The 23293-nt window shown below is 38.8% G+C and overlaps 1 protein-coding gene across 1 annotated transcript in view; it reads left to right on the plus strand.

Annotated features, from left to right (window-relative positions):
- KCND2 (potassium voltage-gated channel subfamily D member 2) overlaps nucleotides 1–23293 on the plus strand; it is a 557707-nt gene that overhangs the window by 517851 nt on the left and 16563 nt on the right. The window contains exon 2 of the mRNA XM_015095112.3: nucleotides 22818–22980. Within this exon, the coding sequence (XP_014950598.2) occupies nucleotides 22818–22980 (163 nt within the window). The remainder of the gene's footprint in view (nucleotides 1–22817; nucleotides 22981–23293) is intronic.

Here is a 23293-nt window from a genome sequence, read left to right on the forward strand (position 1 = left end):
GTCATAGGACTATAAGCTAAAGGACTTATAAAGGACTGCTAAGCAAGCTCACATGTTTTCTTTCTAAAAATTGTCCTTTCCTTCCTACATGCCTCCTTTGAGAATGGTACTAATATGTTCAATCCTTAAGAATTTTAATTTACCACCTAAAGTTAATCAGATAAAGCTTCTTTTATATGATAAGGAAGTTCTGACAAAGAAAGTAAATTACTATTTCTATCTGACTATGTAAGTAAAACCATGTGTTGTTATAAATACAATGCAATTAACATATAAAAGATGTTCAGTTATAATTCATAGATTCATTTGTGTTATAACCCAGGATGAGCCAACATTGTGCCTGCAAACAGCTATCCATGGAAACAATTAATCACATTGATTTGGTTTGCCAGTTGCTATTTCTCATCTTTAAACTCTTTTTACCCCCAGAATTGTATACTAATTTGTAATCATACAAATTTAGCAATATTCAGATGCATTTTGTCTGCTCCTTTTGTATTATCAGTTTTCTCACATTTAATATTTATGGTACTTACCTTCCCCTGCAGAGGTATGTTCTCATATGAAATAGAAGATAAAAATGGAAACTCTCATCACAATAGCCATTTTTAACCTTTGGGAATTGAGACATCTTTCCGTTAAAGTTTTGAGTTTATAACAGGCACCCATTTTTAATTAGAGAGCAGAATGCCATATATTAATTTTTCATGTGAATTAAATATAAATTAAATCACAGAAAAATTTTTTGGGAACGCCAAATAGTTCTTGAAATAATTAAAGACTTACTGGGATACTAGGAATCAATGATTGTAAACCAAGAACTTAGAGCATGAAGATGGTGCAGACCAAATAGACCTCTCATTCAGCTCTCTGGCTTTCCTTGGCATTCACCTTTGGGACAGTAGACACAGAGCCACTGCCATAACTGAGCAAACGACTAATTAAAGAGGATCTTGCCTGATAGAGGTCGTACCGTGGACTCATGTCTCTCTGCTTACTAATAGCAGGGATTTGGCAGAGTGTTTAAAGTAAGATTCTCTCTCTTGTCCCAGACTTAGTTCTACCTTGCTTCTTGTTTTGTTTGGTTTTGTTTTGTGTGTGTGTGTGTGTGTGTGTGTGTGTGTGTGTGTGTGTTTAAATATGGTTGTTAAGGTTAGCTTAAAAAGAAAAAGAAATTGGTAGTTGTGTAGCCAGGTAAAGTGAGATTTTTAAGGTTTGTTATACTGCTCTGCGATTACTTGTACTTTTCACATCCAATTATGAAAGAATAGAAAATATTGCTACACTTAACTCTCTGCTTCCAATTAATAAATCGTAACTGCTGGCTGCTGAACTATTTTTCAAAAGAGATGTAAATAATGTCATTTCGATCCCTGGTTTGGGAAGATCCTCTGGAGAAGGAAGTGGCAACCCACTCCGGTATTCTCACCTGGAGAATCCCATGGACAGAGGATCCTGGCAGGCTACAGTCCATGGGGTCGCAAAGAGTTGGGCACAACTGAAGCAACTTAGCACGTACTTTTGTTTCTTAGTATAAAAGTTTTTCAGTTCAGTTCAGTCTCTCAGTTATGCCTGACTCTTGCGACCCCATGAACCACAGCACACCAAGCCTCCCTGTCCACCACCAACACCCAGAGTTTACTCAGACTCATGTCCATTGAGTTAGTGATGCCATCCAACCATCTCATCCTCTGCCGTCCACTTCTCCTGCCTTCAATCCTTCCCAGCATCAGGGCCCTTTCAAATGAGTTAGTTCTTTGCATTAGGTGGCCAAAGTATTGGAGTTTCAGCTTCAACATCAGTCCTTCCAATGAGCACTCAGGACTGGTTTCCTTTAGGATGGACTGGTTGGATCTCCTTGCAGTCCAAGGAACTCTCAAGAGTCTTCTCCAACACCACAGTTCAAAAGCATCAATTCTTAGGTACTCAGCTTTCTTCACAGTCCAACTCTCACATCCATACATGACCATTGGAAAAACCATAGCCTTGACTAGACGGACCTTTGTTGGCAAAGTAATGTCTCTGCTTTTCAATATGCTGTCTAGGTTGGTCATGATTTTCCTTCCAAGGAGCAAGCGTCCTTTAATTTCATGGCTGCAGTCACCATCTGCAGTGATTTTGGAGCCCCTCCAAATAAAGTCTCTTCACTGTTTCCATTGTTTCCCTGCCTATTTGCCATGAAGTAATGGGATGGATGCCATGATCTTCGTTTTCTGAATGTTGAGCTTTAAGCCAACTTTTTCATTCTCCTCTTTCACTTTCATCAATAGGCTCTTTAGTTCTTCTTCAGTTTCTGCCATAAGGGTGGTGTTATCAACATATCTGAGGTTACTGATATTTCTCCCAGCAATCTCAATTCCAGCTTGTGCTTTATCCAGCCCAGCATTTCTCATTATGTACTCTGCATATAAGTTAAATAAGCAGGGTGACAATATACAGCCTTGACGTACTCCCTTTTCTATTTGGAACCAGTCTGTTGTTCCATGTCCAATTCTAACTGTCGCTTCCTGACCTGCATACAAATTTCTCAAGAGACAGATCAGGTGGTCTGGTATTCCCATCTCTTTCAGAATTTTCCACAGTTTATTGTGATCCACACACTCAAAGGCTTTGGCATAGTCAATAAAGCAGAAGTAGATGTTTTTCTGGAACTCTCTTGCTTTTTCCATGATCCAGAGGATGTTGGCAATTTGATCTCTGGTTCCTCTGCCTTTTCTAAAACCAGCTTGAACATCTGGAATGTCATGGTTCACATATTGCTGAAGCCTGGCTTGGAGAATTTTGAACATTACTTTACTAGCATGTGAGATGAGTGCAATTGTGTGGTAGTTTGAGCATTCTTTGGCATTGCCTTTCTTTGGGATAGGAATGAAAACTGACCTTTTCCAGAAAAGTTGAAAGGAGGTTAAAAGAGCACCTCACATGTATTATGAGAGAGATTGTAGAGCTTAACATTAATACATAGTTCCATAGCTCCACATCTTTAGTTAATGGTACCATGTTTTAGTAGGGCTTCCCAGGTGGCACTAGTGGTAAAGAACCTGTCTGCCAATGCAAGAGACATAAGAAGGCATGGGTTCAATCCCTGGGTCCAGAAGATCCCCCAAAGGAAGACATGGCAACCCATTCCAATATTCTTACCTCAGGATCCACTGGACAGAGGAGCCTGACGGGCTACAGTCCATGGGGTTACAAAGAGTCAGACTGAACTGAAGCCACTTAGTGTGCACACACACCATATTTCAGTAGGTATGTAGTGATGACTCTTCATAGGCACCAAATGTTCCCCGATTACATTAAAACCAACATGCAGCTTTCTGTGTGTTTCTTTTTCTCGACTTGCTAGCTTTCCTGAAAGCCACCTATCTTGTGTGAGTTTTGTCATTAATTAATAATTATGGAGTTAAACTTATATCTTACCTAATCAGTTTGATTTTTAAAAAACTATTTGTTTTAAATGTGAAATTTGTTTGATAAATAATTAGCTAAGAGAACTTTCCTACTTCCCTACTCACTTAGTAATCCTAGGCAAAATTCCACACAAAATTATATTTCCAGGCTAGCAGGAGCTCATAATTACCTAGATTCACCCTTATTTCAAATCTTCTGTAATCTCTGGGGTGTTTCAACAAGAAAGTGTCATTCAGGTGATAAAAACTAGTTTCCGCATCTTATTCCTTCTAAAATATAAAATAATTAGCATCAAACTGTGTATAAACAGTAAATTAAAAACCATGAATAGAGTTAGAAAATTATATTAAAACTTGTTTTTTTCTGGTTTCATTTAATCAAATTTCATTTAAGGAAAATGAAACATGTTGGCCACATTCCCTTTTTGGCTTCCCTTCTTTAATTTGCTTATTGGGTTCTTCACTCTCTTCTTTGCACAGAGCAAGGTTTCATAAATGCATATTGACATGCCCACTGTAGGCTTATACAGAAGGGCAAATTAATCCTCCATTGTGTAGCAGTCAAGTCCTATTTAGTGGTTTGTCTACAAAGATCAATACAGGGTCTCTAAGGCATAATGGCTGGCTCCATTCACTCCTGCTAGACAAACAAATGCCCTTTTAAAAGTCAGTTCACAAAAAAAGCATTTCTAGGCACAACCAGCCCTAGGTAAAACTTTCAAACAGTCCAAGTTTGGATTTCAGTGCTGCAGGCTTCATTGCTGGGCCTGATTTCCTTCTTTGAACCATTTTTTCCCCATTACAAATGCCTTTAAGAAGCAGTTTGATACATAAATTTAATCCCAAAGAGATACAAATGAGTTCAAAGGCTTAATGTGTTAGCACTCTCAAGAATAGTTGTATTTTAGCCAAGAGAAGAGTTCTTAGGCAGAATAAGTCTCTATGGTGGAATTCAAGTAATTCAAAGAGCATGAGAGATAGGAAGTAGCCAGGAAGGTATCTGAGCATGGTCATAGGCAGAGACTTACTCCACCTGCTCATAAGACCATTCCTGCTGCTAACACTTGTCTGAAAGCCTCTCATTATTAACATATTCTTTCTCCTTATTGTTTGGCTCACTCATTTTTCATCCTTCTAGACTCAATTCCAATCGATCTCCTTTCCAAATACTTGTGGGAGTATTTCTCAAGTACGCTCACCTCCTGATGAATCCCACAATTATTCCTGTTACAGTGGTAATCATTACATTATTATTTCCTATGTAGCCTCTCTCCCTACTAGAAGTATCCTAGAACAAGGTCTGCTGCTCTTAGTCTCCCTCTGCCTTCCCAGACTTAGCTGAGTGCTTGGAACACAATACATTTTCCTCCTACCCACTGTACCCCAAATTATATAAAGAGTTGGCTGCCACCAGACAATCAATCCATTTCCCCTTTGATCTGCTGCACACTCATTGACACCAGGCTTCCAGTCATGGTAGAGTGGGCTATGATGGGAAGGGCAGATGAGTGGGAAAACAGGGGCTCCTCTACTCTTCCCTCCTAGAAGGTACATTTCCTAAAGTCAATAATTACAAACTGTTTGAAGAAAAATATATGACAGTATTGAGGAAATATTTCCTTGAATGATTTCAAGCTCTTCCGCAGGAAAACAACACTTAACATTTCCAAAGTGAGTTGATTACACAAAGAATGGCCCCTCTAAGTCAGAGGTTGATAAAATACCACCCGCAAGTCCAACAGAGCCTATCTCCTGTTTTTGTACCACTTGTGATTTTAGAAGACTATTTACATATTTAAATGGCTGGTGACGGGTTTAGTCACTAAGTTGTGTCTGACTCTTTGTGACCCCATGAACTGTAGCCCACCAGGCTCCTCTGTCCACAGGATTCTTCAGGAAAGAATACCAGAGTGGGTTGCCATTTCCTTCTCCAAGGGATCTTCCCGACCCAGGAATTGAACCTGGGTCTGCTGCACTGCAGGCAGATTATTTACTGACTGAACCACCAGGGGAGCCCATTTATTTAAATTGTTAGGGAGAAAAATCAAAAGAAGAATATTTATTGACACAGAGAATTATATGAAATTCAAATTTCAGGGTCCATAAATAAAGTTTTTATTAATTTATAGACACAAATTTTTATTAGATCATAGTTAGCCTCATTCATTTATGGATTCTCTAGGGCTGTGTTTGCACTTTGAACAGTTGTTATAGAAGCCTTATGTCATGCAAGGCCTAAAATATCATCATCTTGTCCTTTACACAAAGAGGGCTCTAAATGAGCATATAAGAAATAACGTGTGTGTGTGTGTGTTCACGCACGTGTGTGCTCACTCAGTCATGTCCAACTCTTTGCCATCCCATGGACTGTAGCCCGCCAGGCTTTTCTGCCCAGGGAACTTCCCAGGCAAGAATGCTGGAGTGGGTTGCCATTTCCTACTACAGGGAATCTTCCCCACCCAGGGATCGAAATGACATTATTCACATCTCTTTTGAAAAATAGTTCAGACACAGTTGCCTATGAGGAAAAGAGTTTCTTTAGGATTGAATAGAGAAAACCATTGGAACATCCCTTCTTAGGGTGAATAGTAGAGGTATAAACAAGATAATTAATGATGTTTCCAGTAGAAGTTAGATAAAATAAAACATTGCAAACAATAACCTCAGGCATCTTGGAGGTAAAAGAAAAAAATACACAAGTATTTAGAAACCTGAACTAGCAAGAGTCCAGTTGTTTATTACTCTAACTTTCTTCCTCAACTGTAAGATCTTTGGGGAAGAAAAAAGAACCAAGTATTGAATTTATTATCAGTACCTCACTCATTATAGGAACTTTATAAATTTTTAAGCAAGAAAGGGAGAGAGAAAAGAAAGGAAGAAAATAGATTTAAGAAGAGTATTTGCTTTTAGCTTTTATCATTCACTTTAACTTATTTTTTTTCTTTTTTATATGTGGAAGTTCACTACCTTAAGTGCTTTTATCCAAGCAGACAATTTTATTTGTATGCATAAAACCACTAGCAAATGTATTAAAGAATATTTTAAGGAATGTTATTCATGCTGTTTCAAGTTTCAGCCTCATTTTCTCAAAGTGAAAAATCAAGCACCATTGATCACATAGTGACTGCTCTTTGAGGTTAAGGCCCTGTGTTGTAAAGCCTTTAACTCTACAACTGTAAATAGAGTTATCTTAAACTCTCATTAGTGGTAGAAACAGCAAGTTGTCAAACAAATTTTGAAAGACTATTCTAGCTATCCATGTTAATGACATCTATAATGGAACCACTATGTTCTTTCTTGTTTTTAATTTAAAGCACACATTATATATTATCATTTTATTGCCAAAACCCACATCCACAATCTTATATTCACTTTTAAACATAAGAATATTTTTTCTGTATTTAAATTTATAACTAACAGCCAGGCTCTAACATGTTTAGCTATAGACTTTCATTACTATAATAAACAACAAAAATAACAACAACCAAAACAGATGATTCTGCTACAAACAACCTCACAGACGACTAGATTGTTGAACTCTCTTCATCTGGGAAGGCAATTTGTTTTTACATTTCTTCACCTGCCTTTAAAATATGCTTTAATTTATTACTAATGGCATTCCCAATGATCTGTTGAAGGATGGAACTCTGAAATGATTTATTCTAATGAAGAGCCTCTTGTCAGCACTTACTTACCACGAGCCTTGGAAGGCCCAAGGGACCAGATATTATTACATACTGTGCCCAGTTTCATACAAGTAGAACATTTTACAATCATCAGATCTAATTGGACATCTTTATAAGATTGCTTTATGTTTGGCATTTTTTTTTCCCCCTCACTCTGTCCAAAAGGACATTTTGGTTCTTTAGTTTACAGTGGACTGAAACACACACCTTTGATAGAAACTGAAAAGCCTCAAGCCTGCCCTAGAAGGAGGTCCAGCTGCCCCTTATTTCTTAAGGTAGGAAGCCTGATGTTCGTGTGACATTTCCAAAAGCAGGATGACGTGACATGACACAGGGCACTGCTATGCAAAGAGGTTCTATCAGTCTGACTACCAGGATTCTAATTCTGGTAAAATGTAATTTGCTGCTTTTAGGGGAGTTCTGGAGTTGGTCAACCAAATAACAGGTCTGTGTCTGGGTCATAATAACTTGAAATCAGGATGGACCTTAGCAGTGTGCTGTGGTAAATGCGCAGAGACCTGTTTGGAGGGGAAGAGCCCTAGCTTCCTGTTGGATTTTGCCTTTTGTTAGCTAGACCCTCTTTGTGCGTGCTAAGTCTCTTCAGTTGTGTCCAACTCTCTGCGACCCTATGGACTGTAGCCCGCCAGGCTCTTCTGTCCATGGATTCTCCAGGCAAAAATACTGGAATGGATTACCATGCTCTCCTCCAGGGGATCTTCTTGACCCAGGGATCGAACCTGTATCTCTTATGTCTCCTGCATTGACAGGAGGGTTTATTACCACTAGCATCACCTGGGAAGCCCTAGCTAGACCCCATTGTTGTTGTTCAGTTGCCAAGTTGCGTCTGACTCTTCACAACCTCATGGACTGCAGCACACCAGGATCCTTTGTCCCTCACCATCTCCTGGAGTTTGCTCAAGTTCATTTCCAGTGCACTGGTGATGCCATCCAGTCATCTCATCCTCTATTGTCCTCTTCTCCTTCTGCCTTCAATCTTTCCCAGAACCTAGTGGGCTTCATTTCCCAGGCTGGCTTGTGATCTGATGTTCTGCAGGGTTGTCCAATGGGAGATTGGAAGGGGATGGAAGAAGAGTCAGGTTTCCTTCTTTGCATCTTCTAAGGCAGCAGCTAACCCTCTTCAGTGGCTCTTTCTTCTCAGAGGCCCTAAGGACCCAGCTTCCATCAGGAATTTGCTCTTGAGGTCAGCAAGCTTTCTCTTCCTTTGCCCCTGGATCAGGAAGATCCCCTGGAAAAGGAATGCCTTCCAGCTGCTACCACCCCCTGGGTTAACCTCTAGTCCTGTCTCTGCAAATCCACCAACCCACCCTAACGCACCCCCATTGTCTGCCCCCCCACCATGAAAATAATTCCGTCCATTAAGTCCATTCTCTTGTAAATACTTGAGGTGGTTTCTGTTTTCCTGTGTAGACCTTAATACGAACAATAGTATTTTAAAAGTAAGATAATGTGCCTATAATCTAATCTCATTTCCAGAAAATTAACTAGATAGGAAAATGCAAAGAGATGTAAGAAAATTATTCATATGCTTGGAATGTGGGATATATTCTGGAATTTTTAAACTTTAATTTCTAGTTTTAACTTATTTTTACATTTTTTGTTTCCTCTTTTCCTTAAAATGAAACCTCAGGCAAAGAATATTTTATAGAATTTCTTCTTAGTTTGTTTATGTTTTAACAGGTGCACCTTTTTGTTTCATTTTAAATTGTTTAAGCTAGATCCTATCAGAATGCAAACACAGGTGAATTTTCGTACTGAAATCTGACCAGTTAGGACTATAGAGGTAGAGACATGTGTTTCTTTAAGACCCTTCATTTGTGTTTATTCAGAATAGGCCTTAACTTACGTAAGTAGTAGAAAAAAGTGTTCATTTATACAAATGAGCTTACATACAAAACAGAAAGAGACTCACAGACTTAGAGAGGAACTTATGATTCCTGATGGGGAGGAAGGATGGGGTAAAGAAATAGAGTTTGGGATGGGCATGTACACCCTGCTATATTTGAAATGGATAACCAACAAGGACCTACTTTATAACACATGGAACTCTGCTCAATATTATATGGCAGCCTAGATGGGAGAGGGGTTTGGGGGAGAATGAATACATGTATATGTATGGCTGAGTCCCTTCCCTGTTCACCTGAAACTGTTACCACATTGTTAATTGGCTATAGTCCAACACAAAATACAAAATTTAGAAAAGGTCTAAGTTATATTACTGGATACAAGCTTTTTTCCCCTCTGCCTATTACGTAGATAGAACATAAAAGTTTTAACATGTAGCAGTGTGCCAGTGGACTTGATTAGACTTGAAACATATCTAATAATTAACTTATAGCAATTTTTCACCATCTAAGTTTTTTAAAAGGATGATTGTGTAATGAGGGGTGGGTGTTTAGTATTTTGGGGAAACATGTAACTACTATTTCCTTATCAAGGTCATTAAATGACATAAAGCAGAACTTCCTTAAATTTGCTGTGTATACAACATAGGCAATTAATTATAAATTTTAAAATTTACTGTTAAAAGAAAAAAGGATGATTTTATCAATGCTTTACTATCCTAAGAAGACGTGAAAGAATCTAAACACAAAATGAATATAGTATCTTCATTCAATTGTAGGAAATAACTTTGCTTCACATTGAACAGAACAGAATTGTTCTCCAAAAGCATCTCTAATGTAAATATAGGTCTTTGGAGTCTCATCAAAAACAAAGTTTGTTTAAGGATATAGAAACTTTCTAGGTTAAACTGAAGGCCAGAAATGCCTGGCTGTCTTTGGGAGGTTAAATCACAGCTCCTCCAGTCTCACTTCCTTTTGTATTTAAACAGCTGTGACTATTTACATGAGGCATAATTGTATTAAAGAATATTGAAATTTTTAACAGGAAAGAAGTAGCTTCCATGGTCAGTGACCAGGCTGAGTGATGCATAGATAGGGAAGTTACAAGACAGGCATCCAACCTGGCTGTATGACTTGGAGAAACTACTCTGTGTTGATGAGCTCCAAACTGAATTCTCACCTTCCCTACAAGACAGGAGAAGCCCAGCCTCTGTCCAAGGTCAGCCGAGTGAGGGGTGCCAGGTCATTCCTGGTATTGCCTTTAGATCATACAGACAAAATGTACCCCCCCTCCCCAAATTCACATGTTAAATCCTAACACCCAGTGGGATGGTATTTGGAGGTGAGGCCTTTGAGAGGTGATTAGGTCATAAGGGTGGAGCCCTCATGAACAGGGTTAGTGCCCCAGAGAGCTCCTTCCCTCCTGCTGCCTGGTCCTCACAAAAGGCAAAAGAACAGCCATCAGTGACCTAGGAGGTGGGTTCTCACCAGACACTAAAGGTGTCAGCATCTTGACCTTGGACTTCCCAGCCTCTAGATGGCAGAAGTGACACAACTTGTGTTTGCAGCATCACCATTTCCTGAGATGCTGCAGCTGCCAAAGCAGAACCTAACTCCCTAAACACGTCTTATCTGCAGTATAATTAGAACTGTGTGCCTTCTTTTCTGTAAAATTTAAGAACTAGATAATATATGGTAAAATTATTAAGCCTTCCTGGGCAGAATTAGAAACAAGAGATGTGTTAGGTCGTTACTGGATAATCTGTAAGTAAATTTTTAAGTATGGCTCAAAATAAAATATGTAAATACTTGAAGACATCTCAAAGGTACCTTGAAGCCGATAACAGCTAACAGGTCTTAGACTATAAACTCAGGTGGAAAACAATAAAAACTTTCACAATAAACATCTTCACTTCATGCTTTTATTTTGCCCAACTGAATTCTCCTCTAAGACTTATGCTTCAAGCAAACTCCTGGAGACCAACTCCTCCTTCTTCCCATGACAAAGGCACTTAGGAGTCTTTGAATGGATTGTAAATAGTGAATAATTTTAGTGGTGTTAGAGATCAGTGGCTGGTTATAAGAAAACAGACTTAAGGAGCAGAACTGTCAAAATGGCATTGGGATTTGTCTCCTTGGGTGGCAGCCTGCAGTGTAGCAGCAGTGACTTGGAAATAGGAACAGTGGGGCGCTTCCTCCAACAGATTTACCTTTCAAAAGACAGGAAGGGATGGAAGCAACAGCAGCAGGTAACTGAAGAAAGTTCCCAGTGTGAGGGTACCTCTGACAGTGTTAAAGATGAAACTCCTTGGGATGCACAACCAGAACACGCAAAACTATGAAAACTGGTAACAGCAGCCCACAGCCAAAATGATCAGGTATTCGCTGGGACCCTGACTCTGCTTGAAGTATTAACTGTCTTCTGATGGAAGAGAAGCCTATCTGCTCCAATATACTCCCAGGGCGTAAGCAGATAGACCTTGTTAAGAAAAATGGGCACCAAACAATGACATTTTCAGAGAACTGATAATGCTCACTATCTAAGATTAGCAGCACTCTCAAGTAGAATACAAAGATATGGAAAGACTCAGCCATCTCCTAGGGTGACATGTGAGATTCAGAGAAGCATGAGTCATATTTGTTCAAATTGTTGGGCACTTGAGGATTGTAAAATCTGTCAAATTTGAGGGGGTCTGTGTTTTGAAATTCTGGCTGGATATATGTTGGTTAAGCGTGTGACAATGGAAACTGGGTAGGAAATGAAAAGTGTCAGGTCTCTTGACTTCTCTGTTCATGTAAAATCATGTAGGTTCAAAATAATTCCTCTGGGTATAAAAAGTAAGGTTAATTGACAGGGTAGAACTAGGTTATTCTGGGCACATCATATAAGTATCTGAAGAGGAATTTAGACAAATTGAGGAGATGAGTTGGTGATGGGTCTGGAGAAGAAAAGGAAATCTGGTTAAGAGAAAATAAGAGCAGGAGATATATACTCGCCTTCACTCCCTCCCATTATTTATTGTTTACCATCAGGCTCTCCCTGGAGGATTTATTTAAACCATAAACATTTATTGAGTTTCAACTACTTGCTCAGCTCTCGGACAAGGTCTGCGCTAAACTGGGTTTATAATGATGACGTGATCCTTGACCTATTGGACCTCCTAGTTTAGTGAGAGAAAAAAGACCTGTACAAAACTAATTGTGCTTTACTAATTGCAAGCAGCATGGGAGGCATCTGAGAGAGAGGATATTACTTTTATTGGACAGAGAGAAACTTGTCAAGAAATTCTTCAAATAAGAATTGATGCTAGAGCTTTATCACTGAAAATTAGGAGTCCACCCAAAGGATTTATGCAAAGGGGAGTATTCTAGAAATAACAATATATACAAAGGATAGAAGAATGGAAGGATTCCTCTAGTACATTCCTAGTACATTTCAGTAATACAAAGTTATTTGCTCCAATTACAATATAAGGTTTGTGGGGGTGAGGAGTGGAGGATGGGATGAGAGAGTCATGAAGAACTGGGTGTATCATGCTAAGAAGCCGGAGCTTTCTCCTGCAGGTGATGGAGAGACAATGAAGGCTTTCATGCAGGAGAATGACATGATCAGACTCTGAGATATGTGACAGTGAAAGGATAGCTCCTGGCAACAAAGACTAGGCTCCAAAAGCAGGAGAAAGTATTTCCGGTGGTCCCACAGCTGGGCAAGCCAGCTCCAGGTGTTTTGTTTTGTTTTGTTTTTCTATATGCATGCTCACAATAATCAATGGTACATATATTTTCATAGCTTTTTTAAAAAGAAAGAATAAAGTATGAGAAAGTGGGCTCTGACAAGAATTCTTTGAAAGTTAAAAAAAATGTTATTTAAAGATTTGTAAAGGCTTTTACTAATGATACTCACTTGAGTAACAAATGTTTTATCAGTATACTGGGTCATAATCATATGCTTTATTTGTAGCCTTTAAAGTCTCATTTGATCATATAGTAGGCTAAAAACAAGAGAAAACAAAAGAAGTCAGAAAAAAAATTGTGTTTGAAAGAGGCATAAGCTGGAGAAAGGGTTAGTAAGCTGAAATCTCATGTTGAGAGCTTAGTGCATAAGCGGGAATAAATGTGCTAAAAAAATCTCCCTCATCTCCTCAGTTTTCCCCTTTAATTTCAAAAGGTGGTCCTTTAGTTTCCCCTAATTTTCTCACTAAAAGTCTTGGTTAAAGGGCTTCTTATTGAAAATAACACTTTAGTGATATCTCACATTACAAAAATTTACTTCTCTTTCTACAAGAAATAGAACATGCTGTCAGAATTCTGGTCCCTCTTTTTGGAAGCACCTTAAAAATAGATAATCAATGAAACTGGTAAGGTTTTTGTCTTGTTCAACTATTTCCAGAGGAATAAAATGCCCAAGATATATCCTAAATATTGAATATGTGTAGGCAAAGATAAGGAATCGGTAAAGGCAATTTACTGGAAATACTTCTCTCTCTTTCCCTCAGTTTGTGAAAACCAAAAAAAGATCCTGGCTTCTAAACTTTCATTTAGGTTTTTATGCCCCCTAGTGGATATGTGGTATTTCTGCAGCTGTAAAATAATGCTGTGATTTTTACAGCATTTCCTTTGTGCAGTGTGTTAAAATTGCTTACACTGACAACTGATATGCCCTTAAATAATCAAATTATAAATTTTGAACATTATTTTGAACACTCCACTTGTGATAATTCAATAAAAGCTCCAAAAACTTTCAGTAAAATGCCTATGAAGACTGAGACTATCATGGAGTTCCCTGACCCATCTGAATTTTATCCATGAGTTCCTTAAGAATCCATGGACTCCTGGCTAGGAACCTCAGTAAAGGGAGTGTGGAGTTCCTCTAGCCGACCCCTTCACTTAGTCTGCTAAGATTATTAATGTTGTAAACAGTAGTAAAAGAAAAAAGAAAAATACGCTTTTTAAAAATAGCTCAAAATTTTGGCTTCAATTTAAGAAACAGGAGAGTACACAGATTACTTGAAATAACTATATATGTTAGCTAATCCAAAAAAATGTCAAACTTTCAACACAGCTAGGATAGTATAGTGATTGATCCTACAGGAAGAGAGGTGGAAACAAAATCAAGGCAGCTCGTTTTAGGCAAACATTGATTTTAACATATCAAAGAGAAATCTGTCTATTGTCAAAGTAATACCAGGACCCCTCTGGCAAACAAGTTCTGTACCATAAGCAGGTGTTATATAGTAACACTTTTTTTTTAAAGCTGTTTGCTATTTGCAAACACTGCAGCTACCATAAAAATTATCCATCAAACTGTGATCCTTCTAGAATAATAAGTTGATGGCAGAAAAATTCATGAATAACATAGCTACTGAGACCCTAAGGGGTTGAATTATTAGTTGAGAAGTGATCCAGCTTCCAGGTCAGAAGAAATTATTTCTCAGTCTACTCTGAAGAGCAGTCAGATCTAGGAGAAAAATTCAGACACAAAATCAGTAATTACAACACACATACACACATATGTACATACACAGACACACGTATGCACATGCACACACATCAGCTAACTGCTTTCACCAGGATGTTGTTATACATATTACTTATATTCCTCTAATTATTTTGTTACACATCTTAATCCATATGGGGTATTATAACAAAATATCACAGATTAGGTAGTTTATAAGCAACAGATAGTTTTTCTCAAGAGTTCTGGAAACTGAGAAATCCAAGATTATGGTGCCAGCAGATTCTTTGTGATGCTCAGTGAGCTCCATTTCCTGGTTCACAGACAGCCCTTCTTTCTGTATCGTCACAAATCGGTTGGACTAGGGAGCTTTGTGGGATCTCTTTTTATACAAGTATGAAGCCCGTTCATGAGAGCCTTACCCTCATGACCTAATTATCTCTCAAATGCCCCCCTCCTAACACCATCACAGGGGGCATTAGGATGTCAACTTATGAATTGTGTGTGGGGATAAAGAGGCATTCAAATATATCAATCGTAGCAGGTATCTATTTTTCAGATGCTTCCCTGATAGCTCACCGGTAAAAAATCTGCCTGCCAGTGCAGGAAATACAGTCAGGAAGATTCCCTGGAAAAGGAAATGGCAGCCCACTCCAATATTTTTACCAGAGAAATCCCAGGGACAGAGGAGCCTTGCGGGCTACAGTACATGGGGTTGCAAAAGAATTGGACATGACTTAGCAACTAAACAACATTTTTCAGATACTTGTATCCCCACATCCTGATTTATGTCTCCTATGAAATTGTTAGGTGTTTTACTCTAACATAGTAAAATACAGTCTTTATTGAACTAGCACCTGCCCTATACAACATACAGGATGTTCTGGACTTCAGTGCAGCTGCACAGAGTCCATTCACTCTGTCTCGGATAACTAGCAATTTAAGACTTTTTCGTTATAAAAAAGAAAAAAGGAGAGTGGGTTTGAATTACAGTAAGCATCAAGGTTTATTTTCAAATCAGCATTTCCTTCCTGTTATATGAAGATCTGTTCTACCTTTATAATTATTCACAAAATTCCTGGGTTTTGTTTTCTTTCTTGTTATCCATGGGAAAGAGTTTCACAGATGGAAAGTCATGCCTTTGCTGGGGAGGTTTGCCTTATATAACATTTCTTCTTTATCCAATAAGCCTACATTTATACTCTCCAAATGAAAAGAGAAGAAAAAAATAGAAGCTATATGAATAGGACTAGGAAGCTAGCAGTATTGTGTTCGCACTGTGTAAAAAATATTCAAGGAAATTGTTCTCCATTTGAGATCTAAATGTATTTAGTCATCTGATTTCTGGAGAAATGCCAAAAATAGAAAGTTTGAGTAGATATTAGTAAAATTTGGTTTGCAATGTATTATGCTTAAAAATTATGCACTTTCCCATCTATTTCAGTATTACTTGATAAATTGGAAAGATAAATGGACAAAGGATAGATGATATATTCATTTGATTGTCTTAGTTAAAAAGATTTACCACTATTTGATTGTCTGTGTTAACAAGATTTACCACTTTTTTGGCATTGAGTGCATTCCAGAATTCAAGTACTTAGCATGAAAGTTTTGGATAATATTTGAGATTAAAATCTTCAAGAACCAATGACTGAAACTATTCTTGAGAAATTGGTCCTCCATTCAATATGATCTTTCACATATGGCAAAATATTTAATTTTAACCAAGTATTTTAGGGGGCAGTAAGTACATGTTTAGAATTAACATTTTATGTGAATAATACCCCTATATTGTACCTTTTAACTGATATAAGGAGGAAAGGGAGCAATAAACATAAAGTTTGGCGGATGCTCAAGGTGAAAAAGGAGCAGAAAGAGCCTACAGTGAATCTGTATGGTAAATGTAGGAGAAAGAAGGAAAAGTTAGAAGAAAGAGAGGAAAGCAGATGTATGGGGAAAGCTTCCCTTACATTAACAAAGTTCAAGTCTGCTCATTTTTCATTGTGTAAAACTTATTGATAGTTTTTCTTTTATATGATGCTATTCTCTCCACTGTTTTCTTCTTTCTTACTTGACTTTAGAGGCCTCTTATAGTCTTTGAATCAGTTTTATTTACATATAGAAAAAAAAATGTCTCTGTGGAAACAAAAACACATCTACGTAATCTTCTAATGTAACTGTTTTAGGAAAATGGATTTTTGAAGACTTGAGACCTAATATTAAAATCCGAAGAAGACAAGAAAGAATAGAATATATAATACCAGTGGGCTTAGCATAAATGTAAACATCAGGAGTTGGACAAAGTGAGATGTGTTTTTATATGATAAAAAATAAAATGTCAACCGTTATACAAGTTGCCTAGGATAAGAATAATCATTAAAAGATGGGCAGTATTGTAGGCAATATATAAACTTTAAAATGATCATTTAGCCACTATAAGTGTCACCTCTCATAAGGAAGCTTTCTCTGCTAAGCCTTTCTTCCACTGAATTTCAAAGAGATGACTCCTGGGGTCTGTAATGCTGTTTCGCTTCTTAGTAAGAGTTGGAATTCGAATACTCTAGTAGGAATAGGAATAGGAACAAAAGAAAGCAGCTGGTTTTGCTAGCAAGCTGTTTCCCATCCCTATGAGATTCTATGCCCAATTACAAGTTTGCAGATAAAAATTACCTGTTTCAACTCTCAAGGTCATTCCCAAGCGAGCGTGCGTGCTAAGTCACTTCAGTCGTGTCCGACTCTTTGCGACCCTATGGACTGTAGCCCACCAGGCTCCTCTGACCATGGGAGTCTCCAGGCAAGAATACCAGAGTGGGCTACCATGCCCTCCTCCAGGGGCTCGTCCCAACCCAGGGATCAAATCCAGGTCTCTTAGGTCTCCTGCACTGGCAGATGTGTTCTTTACCAATAACACCACCTGGGAACCCCTTCCCAAGGGAGAAGAGTAACCAAATGGGCAATATAAGAATATATGCAAATCATACTGTGCCTTTTCCATAATCTCCAACATAGTCAAGCTAATGAAATGTGCTTTGGATATTAAAAATATCAACAGCAGTTTAATTGTAAAAAGGAGAGAGGGGTAGGGAGTAGAACAGACAGAAAAGTACATTTAGTGCCAAAGGGTGTGTGGAAGGAGGCAGCCGATGTTCCTTTGGGATTACCCAAGCCTTGTGCTGCCCTTACACACATAATCACAAGGCTGCTTGGTCTGAATATCCTGCCCCTTCTGCTTCCTTGTGCTTTCACCATCTTCCATGGCCTTTAGGATCATCCTAATTTTCTTTGTTTTTATTGATTTTTGGTCCCACTGGGTCTTCGCTGCTGCTCATGGGCTTTCTGTGGTTGCAGCATCTGGGGGCTACTATTTGTTGTGGTGCATGCACTCCTCATTGTGGTGGCTTCTCTGGGAGCACGGGCTGTAAAGCCCTGTTGGGCTCAGTAGTTGAGCACATGAGCTTAGTTGTCCCTGAGCATATGGAATCTTCCCAGACCAGGGATTGAACCCATGTCCCCTGCATTGCCAAGCAGGTTCTTAACCACTGGACCACCAGGGAAGTTCCATCCTAATTTTCTATTATGTGGGAAAGATCTGTCTTTCCACCCAGGAGTAAAACATTGAGAGGTGTTCCCACCGATGAAGATTTTGTTCTCTCTGCCTCTTCCCACATAATCATAGCACACTGGCCAGTCATCTCAAGCATTCACTTATGCTTTCTTGACTATAAAGTAAATTTGGATTTAAAAACAAATATGACAAAGGTAAATAATAGATATACCTGTATTTGATGCAGATTAGCAGAGCTTAATGGCATTAAACCACCCCTTTTGTGTCTATTACCTCTTTTCCCTTATGCATCCTTCTAGGTGGGAATTTTTTGCTAACTTTTAGCAAGCTGGCTCATACCCTTACTTTTCCCCCTTTTGTTACAGTACAAACAAGATATTTCATTTTACCCTTCTTTTCCCTCTGAGTAGTAAGTTCTCTTTCTGCTTTATCTATTCAAATTATAATCTCTATTTATATTCAAAAAGGATTTGCAGGGGTCATTTTTCTAGTTGAATCCCAGGCACCTCATCAAAAATTTTTTTCCCATGGAAACCTACTTTATCAATTGGCCCAACATCTCTTTGACTGAATCCCATAGAATCTATTTTCTCCCTTCTTTTAGGTGCAGCCTTTCTGACAGCATGATGACTCCCACCTCTCTCACCACCATCAGCTGCCAACTGAGTTTACTAACCTCCGCTCTTCTTAACATCTTACTTAGCTTTGGGTTCAGTCAGCCCTTTATTTTTTCTAATAATCACAAGTATGCCGGCCTTGCCTACAGGATGATATAATGAGCCTACAATTTTAAAAGCTAGTTAAGAAATAGTAATTTTAAAAAATCTCAGAGAGGCAGGAAAAAGTATATGATGGATTCATTTAGTTATTTTACTTATATTTTTAAAGGTTTACTTTAATTACATGGACTTAATCTGTATCTTCTCTGGCTATAACAAATAGTTGGGTTTTTATTTACTTTCTCTTCTGAGAGACTTTTGAGATCTTAACTGCTAAACATTAAAATCAAATCTCTGTTTTGAAAAGCTGATTTTATGTATGCACATACATATGAAGGGGATGTGTGTTAAAGACTTCTTCAGAGCCCACGCATAGTCAGTGTAAAAGGAAAGAAGATATTTATAAACCATGGGTGGGTACTCAATGTGATCTGTGGCAAACATGGTATAAAAAGTTGATCTTCCACTGATATATCTTTATGGCAAGAAAGACCCCAAGCCTTTTATGCTCACCATCTAAATTCATTTAGTTTTGATTGTTTCCTCACTAACATAATTTTCATATTCTGATTTAGCTTCTCTGATGGACTATGGAAAGAGGTCCTGTTTACATGGATGCAGCCTGTTTCAAGTTCTTGGGCTGGGTTGTTGTTGTTGTTGTTTTTAATGTAAATCAATTTTGTCATTTTGATGCCAAAACCGGGTCGGAATTTCAGTTACAGTGAATTAGCTCAACTACTAATCAAATATGGACAGGAGTGAATCACTGGGCCTTCAAAGCCCAGAGCCTGGCATAGGGTCATCAAATGTGGTGCTGGTTAGTATAGCCTGTTGTCACTCTCAGCAGCCTGTCCCGAGCCAGCTCTGCAATTTCCATCTCCGCGTGTATATGTGTTAGTCTCTCAGTCATGTCCGACTCTTTGCAATCCATGGACTGTAGCCCCTCAGACTCCTCCATCCATGGAGTTCTCAGGGAAGAATAATGGAATGGGTTGCCATTCCCTTCTCCAAGGTATCTTCCTGGCCAAAGGATTGAACCTAGGTCCCCTGCATTGCAGGCAGATTTTTATCATCTGAGCTACCGTGCAGCTGCTGCTGCTGCTAAGTCGCTTCAGTCGTGTCTGACTCTGTGCAACCCCATAGATGGCAGCCCACCAGGCTCCCCCACCAAGCTCCTCCATCCATGGGATTTTCCAGGCAAAGAGTACTGGAGTGGGGTGCCACTGCCCTCTCCGCTGAGCTACCATATTGACATATAAATATCCAAAACACAGTGTTAGTTAGAATGACGTGTCCTAGATCACTCTTCAAGTTAGAGTATCCCCAAGTACTCCCAAATTCCTTGAGTCTGGATTCCAATATCTGTGTCTTGTTTCTAAACTCAGTGCACTGAGCACCCCAAAGCCCTGAAGCGAGCAAGGAGTAGCTGGCACTTCAAAGGTGCAGGCGGGTAACTTCTGCAATGCTATAACAGATCTCCTTCTTGAAATAGAATGTTTCATGTCACTTATCTCAATAAAACTGCATATATTAAATCGATAGGTTGTACACCTGAAACTAATATAGTGTTGCATATCACCCGAAAGTGAAGTCAAAGTCACTCAGTCGTGTCTGACTCTTTGCAAACCCATGGACTGTAGCCTGCCAGGCTCCTCCGGCCATGGGCTTTTCCAGGCAAGAATACTGGAGTGGGTTGCCATTTCCTTCTTCTAGGAGATTTTCCCAACCCAGGGTTTGGACCCGTGTCTCCCTCATTGCAGGCAGACTCTCTACCATCTGAGCCACCAGAGAATCCCTAATACCAGGCATATCACCTATATTTAAAACAATAAAAAATTAAAAAAAAAAACCTCCTTGTCCCCTTCCCCAGCAAGGAACTCTTAGAAAAACTCTACATCAATAAGGTAGTGGAAACATATTCGTTTAAGTAATATTTATGAAGAACTTTCTGTGTGCTAGTGAGATACAAAACAGAATAACTGCATTTCATCGAGGTTATATTCTCATGTCAGCAGAGTATGTGGGGAGCCAAGGGAATTGTTTCACATTAACAAATTAGAAAGTTTCATGTGTTAATAAGTCCTTTAAAGGTAATCAAATGGGAAGATGTTTTAGAGAAAGACTTGGGGGAAAGAATAATACTGCTATGGGGAACGTGGCCAGAAAATAACTTCTGGAAGGGAACATTTAAGTCCCAACCTGCATAATGATGATCTAGGGGCTGCCCATGTGATAGGAAGTCAGATGGCCAGTGTGGCTGGAGGATGGGGAGCGGGATGGAAGACAGTGTGAAATACAGCCAGAAACTAACTGAAGGATGTAGGCCTTTGGAGACAAAAGTAGGAACCTGGGTTTATTCTAGTTCCAAGTTTACTAGAAGGTTTAAATAAAGTAGCAGCAGCCCCAATTCTGTTTTTAAAGCCATAACCCTGGCTGCTATGTTGGTGTGGATTGTAACTTGTAATGGGGCAGATGTAGAAAAGAGAATTCAAGTGAGAAGTGGTATCCCTGGCTCTGGCTGAGGAAAGAGACCCAAATGGAATATAATTTGGTTTGGTCAGAGTCACCAAGGCTAGCTGAGTAATGAGATACATGGACTGAGGATAGGGTGGTTTTTTCAGTGTTGATATGAGCAACTGGGTGGTTTGTGGTTCCATTTAACTAGAAATGGTAGATTGCAAAGGAACAGGTTTGAAGGAGCTAGAGGAATCTAGGGAAATAAGAGTTCCTTTTTGGCTAATTTAAGCCTTAATCGGCTCTTAAACATCTAGTGGTAGGAATCATCAGAGCAGAAACAACTGAGGAGATGAGTCTGATTTTCAAGACAAACATCAGAGATGTCAATGTAAATTAGTGTGTCAGTAGTATATAGACAAAAAATATGATTCCAGGAAATCTTGGAATCTGCCTGCAATGCAGGAGATCCCAGGTCAATTCCTGGGTCAGGAAGATCCGCTAGAGAAGGGATAGGTTACCCACTCCAGTATTCTGGCCTGGAGAATTCCATGGACTGTATAGTCCATGGGGTCACAAAGAGTCAGACCCGACTGAGCAACTTTCACTTTCAAAGTACAGATAGTTCAAGCTATGGGATTGGATAAAATCACATAGGAAGAGGGTTAATACTGTGATGATAAGAGCCTGAGACTGACATTACCCTAAGATTTAGAAATCAGATAAGAGAAAAGGAGGGGCCAGAAAAGAAGATGGAAAAGCAGCAGCCAATGAGGTAGAAGGTCACTAAGGGAATTTGCTAACCCTGAAGATGATAGAAAGTATTTTAACGAAAGAGAAAACCCGTCAAACATAAATAAGAGACTAAGTAAGATAATCATGGAGAAATGGTCATTGGATTTCATAAATGAAGATTAGTGGCACCTTGGAGAGTTCAAGTTTTTAAGACATTATTATATCTGATGAAAGGAATGTGATGTACCACTTTTTCTATTTAAATTTCATAACCAGTCCAATGTAGAAAAAAAAATTAAGTGGAAAAGAGTGTTATCTAGACTATAACATTCAGCATGGAAATAGTGACTATAAATAAATGTAAAGAACAATGCCATGTAATGTAAAGGACAAATCGAATAGCTCTCATTACATCATCTGGCTTAAAATATTTTAAGCAGTTAAACTAAGTTTCTAATTTATTAGAAAGTAAAGCAATTTCTAAATGTTAGAATCCACTTCTGCAAGGTCAAAAGGTAATTTTTATGTTGATATATTCATAATGTCTGGATTATTGAAGTCTTAAACCGTGTATGTTTTAGCCATGAAGTAGAGATGCATGCATGCCTGCTAAGTCGCTTCAGTCTTGTCCGCTTCTTTGTGACCTGATGGACTGTAACCTGCCAGCCTCTGTCCATGGGATTTCCAGGCAAGCATACTGGAGTGGATTGCCATGTCCTCCTCCAGGGGATCTTCCTGCCCCAGGGATTGAACCCATGTCTCTTATGTCTCCTGCATTGGCAGGCGGGTTCTTTACCACTATTACCACCTAGGAAGCATGAAATAGAGATAGATTGATCCAAAAAAATCACTTAACTGGAGGCTAAAAACTATGTGTAGAAGATGGAAATAACTTTCTGTGACTTAAAACAATTTTTTTTTCTATTCCAAGGTATGGTGACATGGTACCGAAAACCATAGCAGGGAAGATTTTTGGTTCCATCTGTTCACTGAGCGGAGTCTTGGTCATCGCTCTACCTGTCCCAGTGATTGTATCCAACTTCAGTCGGATCTACCACCAGAATCAACGAGCAGACAAACGAAGAGCGCAGAAGGTAAGTATTCAGTTCTGTGCAACCATGATTTAGCATCTCCCACTCTGTAAAGTGAGCTTTAAAATCCCTTACTGGCTATTCAGTGTTCTGGTTTGGGTCGATAGTTGCATCAGTCAGCACAAGCTAAATTATACTACAATAAAAAAGAATCTTAATATCTTAGTGACTTAAAAACAAGGAGTATGTCTTAATCATGCTACAGATTACTCTAGTGATAGAAACTCCATCTTAACAATGTACGTCTGCAGTCATGCAAGCAGAGGTAAAAGGACATGAGGAATCACAGCCTGACTCCTAAAACTTCCTGTTGGAA

The sequence above is a fragment of the Ovis aries genome, chromosome 4 (assembly GCF_016772045.2).
Source record: "Ovis aries strain OAR_USU_Benz2616 breed Rambouillet chromosome 4, ARS-UI_Ramb_v3.0, whole genome shotgun sequence".
Classification (NCBI taxonomy): Eukaryota; Metazoa; Chordata; class Mammalia; order Artiodactyla; family Bovidae; genus Ovis; species Ovis aries.